This window comes from Hemiscyllium ocellatum, chromosome 18 (assembly GCF_020745735.1).
Source record: "Hemiscyllium ocellatum isolate sHemOce1 chromosome 18, sHemOce1.pat.X.cur, whole genome shotgun sequence".
Classification (NCBI taxonomy): Eukaryota; Metazoa; Chordata; class Chondrichthyes; order Orectolobiformes; family Hemiscylliidae; genus Hemiscyllium; species Hemiscyllium ocellatum.
The window spans coordinates 51,521,460-51,535,645 of NC_083418.1; the positions used below are offsets into that span (position 1 = coordinate 51,521,460).

A 14,186-nucleotide genomic window follows, 5' to 3' on the forward strand; every position below is an offset into this window, starting at 1 on the left:
TTTTAATATTTGCCCCTGATGCAACAAACATGCAATCAAAAGCACAAAATTGGAGTACTTGTCCTGGAACATTAGTTATTATGCTAGTATTTCCCTTCATTCAAAGGAGCACATCCAACATCTGCAAATGCCCAAACAGTTGCTGTTTGGAGGAAGAATTGCAGGGGGTGCAAACAATTTAATTTCAGGCAATAACGTAATTGCTTTGGACAGCAGTTGAAAATAATGGTGTAAACATGGAGGGACAATGGAAAACAGAATACAAACCAGCCTGTGTGTTATCATACTGGCAAAGATTCAACATCTTTTTAAAACAGAAAATCAGATCTGCAAGAATGTGAAAAAGAGTAGGAGAAGGTGAAACTAGCTTTTTTAAAGAACTAGCATAAACTAGTCAAGTGGCCACATTTTGTGCTAATTGATTCTCTATTGAGAAATGATTTACTTCCTGACTCGGGTCAAGAGGCACACAAAAGCCACAATCAAGTAAGTTAACCAAAAAAAAGCTTAAAATTACAATTCAAGTACTTTGTAAACACGAGGAGTTTGGTACTCTCAGATTCAGCAACATCATACTATAAAATGTGTTCACAAGTCTGCTATCATTTTGCGACATTTCACAAACGTACAAAACTCACATCTCGTTAAGTTCTGCCACTCTGGCGAGAAACTCCTCATACGTCAGGAAGCCACTTTCTCTCACCAGGGCAGCATGTTTCATCATTCGATCCGGCAATTTGTTAAAGACTGCTGGAGTTTGGTTTGAAATATGTTGACCCATTACTAGGCAAATAATGGGTGGTTTCCCCACGGGTCTAGATTTGGGTCATTTGTAAAGCTCCTGCTTGATTTAAAGAAAGGAACACATCAGAAGATTTGGTCAAAATCTTCAGTGGACTGTTAGCAAGGACAAATTAAATTGTTTCAAAACAGTACAAGCAATATACATAATGTATTGCGATTCTGGCTTTCCCTGCATTCAGCCTGAAGCAAAATTATAGAGGGCACAGACACAAATTGATTTGCAAAAGTACCAAATATGAAAGGAAAAGGAACATTTTTATGCAGAGCATGGCTTGGGTCTGGAACGCACTGCTCGGAAATGCTGTAGAAGCTGTTTCAATAATCGCATTCGAAAGGATATTAGATGATTATTTCGATAGAAAGAATGCTCAGGATTATGGAAAAAAAGAATGTTACTGTTATACTGCTCATTCAGAGTGCTAGTGAAAACACAATAGACCAAATGGTCTTCCTCAGCACGCAACAATTTTGTGATAATACCTGGTCATTCTGCATGTTCTAAAATCCTGAAAAATTGGTATTTGTTGCATCAACAGTCCTATCTATCCAAATCTGTGCACAGCAAGGTTCCATATTTAACAAATCAGTTGAATGACCAAATAACCTCATTTTGACTGGTTAGCAAGGTTAGTTCTCATGGAATACAGGGAGAACTAGCCATCTGGATACAGAACTGGCTCAAAAGGTAGAAGACAAAGGGTGGTGGTGGAGGGTTGTTTTTCAGATTGGAGGCCTGTGACCAGTGGAGTGCCACAAGGATTGGTGCTGGGTCCATGACTTTTTGTCATTTATATAAATGATTTGGATGTGAGCATAAGAGGTATAGTTAGTAAGTTTGCAGATGACACCAAAATTGGAGGTGCAGTGGAGATGTACAGCACACAACAGACACTTCGGTCCAACTTGTCCATGTCAACCAGATATCCAGGTTACCATGGTTACAAGGGGATCTTGATCAGATGGGCCAATGTGCTGAGGAGTGACAGATGGAGTTTAATTTAGAGAAATGCAAGGTGCTGAATTTTGGGAAAGCAAATCTTAGCAGGACTTAACCACTTAATGGTAAGGTCCTAGCGAGTGTAACTGAACAAAGAGACCTTGGAGTGTAGACTCATAGCTCCTTGAAAGTAGAGTCGTTGGTAGATAGGATAGTGAAGGTGGTGTTTGGTATGCTTTCCTTTATTGGTCAGAGTATTGAGTACAGGAGTTGGGAGGTCATGTTGCGGCTGTGCAGGACATTAATTTGGACAATTTTGGAAATATTGCATGCAATTCTGGTCTCCTTCCTATCAGAAGGATATTGCCAGAGTTGGTGGATTTGAGCTATAGGGAAGAGGTTGAATAGGCTGGGGCTGTTTTCCATGGAGCGTTGGAGGCTAAGGGATGTCCTTCTAGAGGTTTACAAAATTATGAGGGGCATGGATGGGATAAATAGACAAGGTCTTTTCCCTGGGGTGAGGAAGTCCAGAACTAGAGGGCATTGATTTAGGGTGAGAGGGTTAAGATATAAAAGAAACCTAAAGGGACATCTCTTTCATGCAGAGGGTGGTGCATGTGTGGAATGCGCTGCCATAGGAAATGGTGGAGGCTAGTACAATTGCAACATTTAAAAGGCAACTGGATAGGTATATGAATAGGAAGGGTTTGGAGGGATAGGGTGCTGGTTGGTGGGACTACATTGGGTTGGGGTATCTGGTCAGCATGGATGAGTTGGACTGAGGGGTCTGTTTCATGCTGTACATCTCTATGACTCCATGACTTTACAAAAGTTCATCGAGTCAGGGTGTTTACAGTATTTTGTTCATTCCTTATACAGAAATTTGTAAATCGCACATCCTCTCCATGAACTTTACACCAACAAAAACAGGAACTGTGTTTGAGGTTACAAGGAATTTTTTTTACCCATGCAATCTAGCACTAAGGCACAGTTTCAAAAAATGGAATCACACTTCAAAGACATGAGAAAGAAATTCTTCCTTTTGAGGGTCTCTAGTTTTGGAGTTCTCTAAGCTGAGAGCAGTGGAAGTTGGGCTATTGAATACATTCAACACTGAGCTAGTTAGATTTTTGGTCTATGAGGAAAACAAGGATTACAAGAAAATAGGAAACTCAAGTTAAGTCAGGATGATCCTATTAAGTGGTGAAGCAGGCTTATGGGATCAAAGACCTAGCCTCGTACTATTTCTTATGAGCTTATCATTGAGGCTAAAGGAAGTGCACTGGAGCTCCAGACCTCCTACACAACAGATCACAACACAAACTAAAAATACATTTCCATGTTACTAAGATGGTCAATTAATACCTCACCAACCAGGTTTCTTTAACAACTGTTTTATTAACAAAACAACATTTTTTTTAATGAAGAGTGGTTAATCTATTTGAAATTCATTTATGAGATGTGGGCATTGCCCAAAGGGCAGTAAAGAGTCAACAACATTGCTGTTGGTCTGGAATCACATATCGGCCCAAGCATGTAAGGATTTTCTTTGCTAATGGACATTAGTGACCATAATTGCCCGTGGCTACACGGTGACCATTGGGTTAACTTTTTTAAAAAATCCAGATTTTTATTGATTTTAAATTTCACCATTTGTGGTAAGATTCAAACCCATGTCCCCTGATCACTAGCATGGAGTTCTGGATTACTCGTCCAGTGATGTTTCCATTATGCTTCCCCTAACATACACAGTCAGTATTTTCAAGATATGAATGGCTATTCCTTTAAAAACTTAAAATACATAAGGAAACACACACTTCTGGAAAAAAAGAAGAAAAACTTCTAAATAGATGGCGTTTTAAAAACCTTTCTTGCAGTTAGAGTCATTTTTACTGACAAAATTAATATAAAATGTTCTGAAATCCATTACTCTGATGTTCTGGCACTTGTGGCCTGAAACACATTTGTCTCTGGAGTCTTGGCAGACAGATATGCTGTAGACTTTTTTGACTCCGAGTCTTTAAATCACTTTTTCAGAAGAACAAATAGAGTTCATTCCAACCTCAACAAGAGAGAGTGTTATTTTTAAAAAACAGGAGATATCAGCTGGACAGTCCTTCCTTACAGGTTTTAGTTCCTCAAATAGTTCCAGATACCAAAACTAACACAAACCAGTCACATTATTCAAAACAGGTCCGAAGCTAAATAGGCAGCTCTTGTCAACCATGTGACTTTTAGAAAGCCTGGTCAAAAGAAGTCCAACATCCACAGTGACCTTTCAACAGTCTATTTTAAAGAAACCACCCAAGTTTTTCTTAATGGAGAACAGAGTAGAAATTGACAAGATATAAAGCTGTGAATTTTAGAATAAGGAGAGGTCTATGCAATTTCAGTTTGCAGGTCTAGCCTACATGAAGTAGATTTCTTTGGGGGAAGTAACAGAGCCTCATTGTCTGTAGATGTCATACATTAAGATTTTAGCAAGGCTTCATTCCGATACCCATAGCACAAGGTAGGAAGGAATAGAGTGGGATTCAAACCTCTGGGTTGAATTGAAAATTTGGCTAAACCACAGAAAGTTGTTGATGGAACTGTAACCAAAATAGCAAGGAAGATCAGTGCTGAGGCCACTATCGTTTTTTGGCTATAAATAAATTATATGCAGTCTGTAATGTGGACCATGAACTTTGATGATTATGATGTAGGGCAAGATTTTATATTTTGCATGACTCATTGCGAGCTCCTGATATGTTATTCAACGATGGAGACCTGAAGATAGTAGATCCTTCACCAGGAAGACATGGAAATTGTAAAGAATTAATCAATTGATCACCTTGTTCCATTCAACCCATTTTCCTGAATCCATGTCTCCATACTAATCTGAAATGTTGACAGAATTTTTACGTTAATCACTAATGCAGGAAACCATTGAATCCCTACAGTATGAAAGCAGATCATTCAGCACACTGAGCCCACATCGACCCCCCATTCTTCTCAGACTCCCTCTCCCACAACTATCCATGTAACCCTGCATTTTCTATTGTTAGTCCACCTAGTCTGCACATCACAGGACACTATGGGCAATTTAACATGGCCAATCCACCTAAGCTGCACATCTTTTGACTGTGGAAGGAAATCGGTGCACCCAGAGGAAACTATGCAAACTTTGTGGAGTCTTCACAGTTGCCCGAGGGTGGAATCGAACCCGGGACTCTGGTGTTGTGAGGTAGCAGTGCTAACCACTGAGCCACCACACTGCCCAATAAGTTTTACAGCTTTACATCCCCTTTCCAAAGATGTTTCTCCTGTACTCTGCTCTTAAACTCTTAGTTAATTGCGTATTCATGGTCTTCACACTAAACTGCTCAGCTACTAAAAATACTCTACTTCTATCCACCATGCTCAATCACTTCAGTTCATAGATATTCAAAATCTATGACGAACAGCAGTTTTTTGTTTATTTATAGAATATGACTTTAATTCAATTGGGGTGTAGAGTATGTCAGCTATGCACAGTGTGACATACCATGTTGTGGAGAAATCAACTAGGAGAAAGTGAGGACTGCAGATGCTGAAGACCAGAGTCGAGAGTGTGTTGCTGGAAAAGCACAGCCAGTCAGGCTGCATCTGAGGAGCAGGAGAATCGACATTTTGGGCAAAAGCCCTTCATCAGGCTTATGCCCAAAACGTCGATTCTCCTGCTTCTCTGATGCTGCCTGACTGGCTGTGCTTGTCCTGCACCACACTCTCAACCCCACATACCACATTGTGTCAGCATGTCTCCTTTGGTAATATTCACTAAGTTGTACTGTATATGGTTAGGAAAGTTATATAACGCAACAATGTTATTTCTAAATATTAAACCATAGGTTTATAAGCACTTAAATATAAAATGTATTTGACAAAGTAAATAAAGAATGAGTTCAATGAAGAGGTTGCAGACATTGTAAATCTGGCATTTTATGTTGCTTGAGAGCTCCTACATTTGATTGACAATCTAGAAAGATTCCTACTAAATGTTCCAGGAATGTGTAATGTATATAATCTAATGCCTGAAGTCTGGCAACAGAAGTGCACAATCCATGAAGATTTTTCTTCAGTTAAAGACACACATTTCCTGCAACAAACTACAGGTTATTTCTTGGAAAACATGTGGAGAGCACAACAATCAATAGTCAACTATTTAAAACACTTACTAAAGACAGTCTCAGAGTTAATTAACCTACACATAACCGTTACTTAAACAATCTGTTTGTTTTTGCAGAATTACATTTATTTTGCTCAAAAACTGCATGAATCCATGTAAAACTCTAAAATCAAACAGAGTGTTTGCTCATCTGACAGAGCATTGGGACACAGACAGACTTCACATCTATTGTTTAAAAAGCTGAGCTATCTTGAGAATATAACTTGAAAGAAGTTCTGAGATTTACATATCAAAGAACAGATACCAGCATATCCCATTATAAAAGATGAAAGTTTTAATGTTAGATTGTTTACTGTATCTCATCTCCAGGACACTGAACTCCTTTAGCTATAAATTCTGTGAGCATGATCTTAACCTCCACAAGCTTCCAATTAAACCTGTTGGACTATAACTTGGTATTGTGTGATTTTTAACTTTGTACACCCCAGTTCACACCAGCATCTCCAAATTATTGAACTATAACCTGGTGTTGTGAGATTTTTAACTTGAAACGATTAAAACCTTAACAGGAGCATATAAAAGAAGTCTGCATTACTAACAGTAACCAAAAACCAGGACTGATTTCAGAAGCTGTAATCTAAACTCATGATTCAGTCACATTGTTTGTATCAGAATCTCATTTGCCTTTATTTGTATATGGTTTGTGGATACAATAGCTACACATTCTCCACAGCCGCAGAGGTGAGAATCACAACTTTATCAGCACTATAACTCTCGTGGCAAAGACTTGCAAAATCCTTTGAATTAAGCACAAATCCATAAATTCCTCACCATCCAATCACAGGAGAATGAGCTTTAGTACTGATGGATAATTTCCAATTGACATTTGAAGGCAGATCTGTGGAACTACTGATAACATTGTCGGGTCTGGGTTAGAAATCCATGTTAATTGGGTTAAAAATTATTTTATAACCCACACTCCCCAGGGATCTATGACCAAGTATCATTACAAAAGAAGTTTCACCAGCTACAGCAATTAACATCTAATTTACCTTAGAACAGAAAGAAGGCTTTCCATTTTTATGATGTGGAGGTGCCAGTGTTGGACTGGGTGAACAAAGTTAAAAATCACACAATACCCAGTCATAGAACAGCAGGTTTATTTGGAAGTATTAACTTTCAGAGCACTGCTCCTTCATCAGGTACTAGTGGGGTAGGATCACAAGACAGAATATCCAGCAAAAGATCACAATGTCATGCAATTAAAATGATACATTGAACAAACCTAGATTGCTGCTAAGTCTTTCATCTTTTAGAATGGGTTGCAGGTTTTGGTTCATTGATATGCAAATCCCAGAACTTCTTTTAAGTCACATTTGCGAGATAACTTCAGGTTTTATAAAAGAGGTGGCATCAGACAAGGTGTTAGTTGTGCGGTTACAGTCTGTCTGTATCCCAATCTTGAGTCAGACTGGTTCCATTTCCAAAGTAGGAATTTATAAAATCTTACATGTATTGACTGCCTGCAGGGTGTGTGCTTCAGATGTCCATCACATTCCTCCTCATCTGAGCAGCTCCTGCGTTTGTGGAGGACTTGTCCATAGGGGATGGCTATTTTAATATGTTTAGGTGGAAGCTAGAGAAGTACAACATCATGAAATTAGTACTTCAATCTACTGCGCAGGCACTTTAGTACCTCACACTACCACAAAGCCACAGATAACCTCACCATGCTACACTTTTCTAGGTTCCACCCTAAATATAAAACAGCTATCCCCTACGGACAAGCCCTACGCTGTTCAGATGAGGAGAAATGTGACGGACACCTGAAGGTGCTGAAGGACTTCCTCAAAAGAGGGTACGATGCTCAACTCATCGATCGTCAGTTCCAACATGCCACAGCAAGAAACTGTAATGACCTCCTCAGGAGACAGACACGGTATGCATCTGATAGGGTACCCTTTTTGTCCAGTATTACCCAAGAACCAATAAAATATTGCCATGTTCTTCGCAGCCTGCAACACATCATTGATTAGGATGAGGACCTCGCCAAGACATTTCATTACACTTCTCATCTTTAAATGACCGTCAAATCTGAAATAGACTATTGTTCTCTGCAAACTGCTCAGCCTTCAGGGCAACATCGAACACAACACTGTACAACCCTATCATGGCAACCACTGCATGAGTGTTGACATGAATACCACCATTACACATGGTGACACTACTCACCATGCATACAGCTGGTACTCATGTGATTTGGCCAACATCATCTGTCTCATATGCTGCAGGCAAGGATGCCCTGAAGCATGATACATCGGTGAGACCAAGCAGACACTATGACAAAGGATGAATGGACACCACGCAACAATTGCCAGACAGGGATGTTCCCTCCCAGCCAGGGAACACATCAGTGGTCATGGACATTTGGCCTCGGATCTTCGGGTGACCATCCTCCAAGGTAGACTTCGGGGTATGCAACAATGCAGAGTGGCTGAGCAAAGGCTGATAGCCAAGTTCAGTACCCATGAGGATGGCCTCAACCAGGACCTTGGGTTCATGTCATGTCACACTACAGGTGACCCCACTACACTATACTGTCTCACATCCCCCCCTCCCATCTTCTCGGGCTTATTCCATCCCACTCACGCACGTACTCTACTAAGCATGCAAACACACGCTTTCACAGGCGCACACTCACTCTCTCCCCTTCAATGCACACACACACACATATATAACTCTATGGGTTGAATGTTTGCTCAAAAAACACACAACCTGTAGGAAGTAAATACAGTCAGTCATTCCATGCACCATGTTATAAATTCCTACTTTGGAAATAGAACCAGTCTAACTCAAGATTGGAATACAGATGACTCTGACCTCACACCTTTAATACATTACCTGAGCTGTAATAAAACCCTAAATTATCTCAAGAATGTGACTTAAAAGCAGTTCTGGGATTTACATATTAATGAACCAAAACCTGCAACCCATTCTAAAAGATGAAAGACTTAACAGCAATCTAGATTTGTTCAATATATCATTTTAATTTCACGACATTGTGATCCTTTGCTTTAAATACTGTCTCTTATAATCCTGCCCCACTAGTTACTTGATGAAGGAGCAGCACTCTGCAAGTTAGTACTTCCAAATAAACCTGTTGGACTATGACCTGGTGTTGTGCGATTTTCCATTTTTATGGCACCTTTATTGTTTCAGTACATCTCAAACTGCTTTAAGTCAATTAAGTACTCATGAAATTTAGTCAGTGTTGCTATTTTTAAAAATGGCAGCTAATTCGATCACAACCAAATTGAGAACAGAAGGGATAGCAGAAAACTGCAGACTTGTTAGCTTGATGGCTATAGTAGGGAAAATGTTACGAATCCATTATGAAGAGTACGAATAAATGAACATTTGTAAAATGGAAAATTCAACACAGTCAACATGGACTTATCAAAGGGAAATCATGTTTGACAAACTTGTCGATATATTTGCAGGATGTTACTTGCAGCATCGATAAAGGAAAACTAGTGGGCATGGTGTATGTGAATTTTCAGAAGACTTTTGATAAAGTCCCACACAAGAAGTTAGTAAATATACGGTGCACAGAATTGGGATGAATATACTAGTATGGACTGAGATTAATAGAAACTCAGCTTATGAATAAATGGATAATTGTCAGAATGACAGGCTATTACTACTGGGGTACTGCAAAGCTAAGTACTAGATCCATAACTGTTCACAATATATTTAAATGATTTACATGAGGTGGCCAATTGCAAAATTTCCAAATTTGCTGATGACACCAAGCTGCATGGAAACATAAGCTGTAAGGGTGCAAGAGGTTTCAAGAGGGTTTAGACAGGCTAATTGAATGGGCTAGAGTGTGACACATGGTACTCACAGCAACTGGGATCTGAATTTGATTCCACCCTTGGAAGACTGTGTGAAGTTTGCATGTTCTCCCTGTGTCTGTGTGGGTTTCCACCAGATGCTCTGGTTACCTCCTACAATCCAAAGATATGCAAGTTGAACGGAGCGGCAATGCTAAATTGCCCTGTAGTGTCCAGGAATGTGCAAGCTCGATGAATTTCCCCTAGTAAATGGTGGGTTATGAGGATAGGGTGAGGGGAAGGTCTGGGTGGGATCTGATCAAGATCCTGTTGTACTCTGGAGCTAACCTTTTTTGCTGTCCACAACACCTCAAATTGTGGTATAATTTGCAAACATACCAACACTGAGAATGATTTGAAGATGCCGGTGTTGGACTGGGGTGTACAAAGTTAAAAATCACAACACCAGGTTATAGTCCAACAGATTTAATTGGAAGCACACTAGTTTTCAGAATGCCGCTCCTTCATCAGGTGGTTGTACAATTGTGTCCTCCACAACCACCTGATGAAGGAGCAGCGCTCCGAAAGCTAGTGTGCTTCCAATGAAACCTGTTGGACTATAACTTGGTGTTGTGTGATTTTTAACTTTTAACACTGAGAAAGTACTGCATTGTCAGGGGGAACAGCACCAAGTGAATGCTGCACCATGAAAGATGTCACAATTGGAAAATGATATAAATTTAGGTCTTGCATTTGAAGAGGCATTATCACGGAGCAGAATTCTCAGATTTGATAGAATAGATTAAATGGCTACCTATATCTCATTGTGAGAGTCAGCCTCAAAACATTGATTACACTTCAAAAGTAATTCAAAATACCTTGAAGCATAAAACAGCACCATTCCAATACAAGATCTTATTGTTTTAAATTGGTGTACAAAAGTGGCACACAGCAGAACTGAAACATGGAAATGAGTAATAATCATATTTCCATGTTTAAAACCAGTGTCATAGTTGCCCATGATAGTTCCTCAATCCAAGAACAACATTATGGTCCTGTAACACATTATGCATTGTTTATAAATAAGGTCACCCCAAGGTTTTAGGCGCTGGAAAGTTAATTGCAACAACACGAAAGGGCATCTCATATAAGGGAAGGAGAAAGGCTGAGGGTGGGGGACGGGGGTATGGCTTCTCACTATAGGGTAAGGATGAAGGGGGGGGGGGGGGGAGAAGACATGGAGGGGTATCAAATCATCCCAATAAGAGGAACAACAGGTGGGAATCTCACCCCAGAGGAGCTGCAGCCTGACGTGATCCCAGGTGAAAAGGTAAAGAGAGGGATGGGCAGAGGGTGCATGTCATTCTGAATGGAAGGGGAAATGTGGAATATCAGATGCAGGGAAAGGTAACAGTGGGACTATGTACCGAAGGAGGAGGATATGAATGGTCGAGGTTGGATTAGTAGGCCCACTTTAGAGGTGGGGTGGGGGGGGGGGAGAGGAGGGATGGTACTGATCACTTAGGGCACTGGTGACGGTTAGTTTCTGTGACGCAGCACCAGTCCGTCAGGTCGCGGTGATTCCAGACGGACGAGGCTGCAGAGGGAACGGTCACAGCTCGCGGGGAGGAAATGAAGGGGATGATAGAGCCCGGGCCCAGGCCGCGCTCTCACCTGTTCCCAGCTCCGCGCTCCCGCTTTCCTGTTGGCGGCACCGCCGCGCGCTCCCGTTTTCTTGACGGCGGACCCCGCCGCGTGCACGCGCGCGCGCGCTGCCGCCGCCCCGCTGGGGCGTGGTGACGTCACAGAGGGACGGTTGGCGGCGCGCGCCGGCGATGTGGGTTAAAATAAAACTTGCTTCCTCGGCAGGTCGTTCAGACAGCGCCTGTGGAATGGGTGGGACTTTAACACGGACCCTCTGGCCCAGAGGTACGGATACTACCATCTGTTAATGCAGGATGAGGAACCCGGAGAGAAAGTGATTGCAGACAATTGACGCACGGACTCTCCTAGAAGTGAGGAACACACTCAAACTGACAGCACTTTTCATCAACTTCACTCGACTCAGCGTTTTTTTAATTTTTTATTTTATTAAACAATTACAAAACGCAGTTTACAAAAAAACAGTTAACATTCACAGCTGTATACAACAGCAATTTTACAAGGGAGAGAAGCAGCAAAGCCAGGCCCCAAACCCTACCATTCAACCGGTTTACAGGGAGATGAGGACAAACTTCAAATCCCAGTTCCACATCTGAAAAGACAGCGACAATGACATTTGTACATGAGACAATACTGTTACATACCAAAGTGCAGACAATACAGACCCAGCAAGCCCCCATCCCTCCCACCTTCTGACACTCAGAGCGTTTTGATGCACTGCTGTCAATTAATGCACAAGCCTCCTGCCCCAAGATTGACCGCATGCGTCTCTTTTAGTGGCGTGACCAATTAATGATCCTACGATCCTTTAAATACAATTAACTAACGCAAAACCTTCAATTTAAACTGCCCTTTGTGCAATGCGGTCAATCTGTATACTCATGATTTGGTGGAGCCCGTATTGGACTGGGCTGGACAAGGTTAAAAATCACACAACACTAGGTTATGGTCCAACATATTCTTTATCAGTGGTGCTGGAAGAGCACAGCAGTTCAGGTAGCATACAACGAGCAGCGAAATCAACGTTTCGGGCAAAAGCCCTTCATCAGGAATCGGTCCAACATAGCTAGCTTTCAGAGTGCTGCAACTTCATCAGGTGGTTGTGGAGTAGGACCATTAGACACAGAATTTATAGCAAAAGGTTACAGTGTCATGAGGCTAAAGTATATTAAAAAAACTTGATTAAGTCTTTTATTTTTTAGAATGCCTTTGCTGGTTTCAGTTCGTTAATATGTAAATCCCAGAACTCCTTTTAAATCACATTCTCAACTTGAGGTTTTCTAACAAAAGGTGTCATCTCAGCTCAGACAATGTATTAAAGGTGTGAGGTTAAAGTCTGTCTGTGTCCCAATCTTGAGTCAGATTGGTTCTGTTTCTAAAGTGGGATTTACAGAATCTTCCATGGACTGATTGTAGGTTATACATTTCTTGAGCAAAATAAACTATAATTCTGCAAATACAGATTCACCCTATAAACTTATATGTGTGTGCATGCAGGAGAAATATTGAATGTGTGTAAGTTTGATAAAGTATGTGTGTGAGTGTGATGGGGTGTAAGCCTGTGAGAGGAATTGTGTGTGGGTGTATGTGCGTGTATGGGAGTGGGGGTCTGTGTTAGTGTGTGAGTATGTAGGAGTGTGTGTGTGTTTATGTGAGAGAAAGAGAAAAAGTATGTGGTGCAGTGTGGTCACCTGTAGTGTAACATGAACCCAAGGTCCCAGTTGAGGCCATCCTCATGGGTACCGAACTTGGCTATCAGCTTCTGCTCAGCCACTTTGGATTGTGGCTTATCCCAAAGTCTGCCTAGGAGAATGGTCACCCAAAGATCCAAGACCAAATGTTCTGGACCAATGATATATTCTCCGACTGGGAGGGAACACCCTTGCCTGGTGATTGTTGTGCCGTGTCTATTCATCCATTGTCCTAGCGTTGGCTTGGTCTTGCCAATGTACCATACCTCAGGGCATTCTTGCCTGAATGCAAGATTGACAACATTGGCCAAGTCACATAAGTATCTGCTGCATACATGGTGGGAGGCATCCCCACGTGTAATGGTGGTATTCGTGTCAACACTCTGACATGTCTTGCAGCAGCTGCCATGACAGGGTTGCACAGTGTTGTGATCGATGTTGTCTTGAAAGCTGGGAAGTTTGCTGCAAACAATGATCTGTTTAAGGTTTGGTGGTTGTTTAAAGGTGAGAAGTGGAGGCGTGGGTAAGGTCTGTCAAGGTGCTTATCATTATTGATAGCATGTTGCAGGCTGCGAAGAACATGGTGTAGTTTTTTGGCTCCCGGGAAGTACTGGACAACAAAGGGTACCATATTGGTTGCAACCCATTTGTGTTTCCAGCGGAGGTCATTATGGTTTCTCGCTGTGGCATGTCAGAACAGTGGGTCAATGATTTGAGCATCATATTCTGTTCTTATGAGGACATCGTTGCAAATGTGTTGCTGGTCAAAGCACAGCAGGCCAGGCAGCATCTCAGGAATAGAGAATTCGACGTTTTGAGCATAAGCCCTTCATCAGGAATAAGAGAGAGAGAGCCAAGCAGGCTAAGATAAAAGGTAGGGAGGAGGGACTAGGGGGAGGGGCGATGGAGGTGGGATAGGTGGAAGGAGGTCAAGGTGAGGGTGATAGGCCAGAGTGGGGTGGGGGCGGAGAGGTCAGGAAGAGGATTGCAGGTTAGGAGGGCGGTGCTGAGTTGAGGGAACCGACTGAGACAAGGTGGGGGGAGGGGAAATGAGGAAACTGGAGAAATCTGAATTCATACCTTGTGGTTGGAGGGTTCCCAGGCGGAAG

General features: G+C 41.7%; 1 protein-coding gene across 7 annotated transcripts in view; it reads right to left on the reverse strand.

The window, feature by feature from the left end:
* The window catches only part of rnf141 (ring finger protein 141), a 34,830-nt gene extending 23,315 nt beyond the window's left edge, over positions 1 to 11,515 (reverse strand). Inside the window, exons 1-4 of one of the 7 annotated variants that reach the window (XM_060838538.1) lie at positions 11,399 to 11,515; positions 9,796 to 9,898; positions 7,399 to 7,524; positions 639 to 841 (exon numbers count right to left, since the gene is read on the reverse strand). In XM_060838538.1, coding sequence (XP_060694521.1) covers positions 639 to 781 — 143 coding nt within the window. In that variant the 5' untranslated portion in view covers positions 782 to 841; positions 7,399 to 7,524; positions 9,796 to 9,898; positions 11,399 to 11,515. Of the gene's footprint in view, positions 1 to 638; positions 845 to 4,574; positions 4,597 to 7,398; positions 7,525 to 9,795; positions 9,899 to 11,398 lie in introns of those variants that run through there. The other 6 variants (XM_060838543.1, XM_060838540.1, XM_060838539.1 and 3 more) reach the window with 6 other exon arrangements.
* Between the last annotated feature and the right edge of the window lie 2,671 nt (positions 11,516 to 14,186).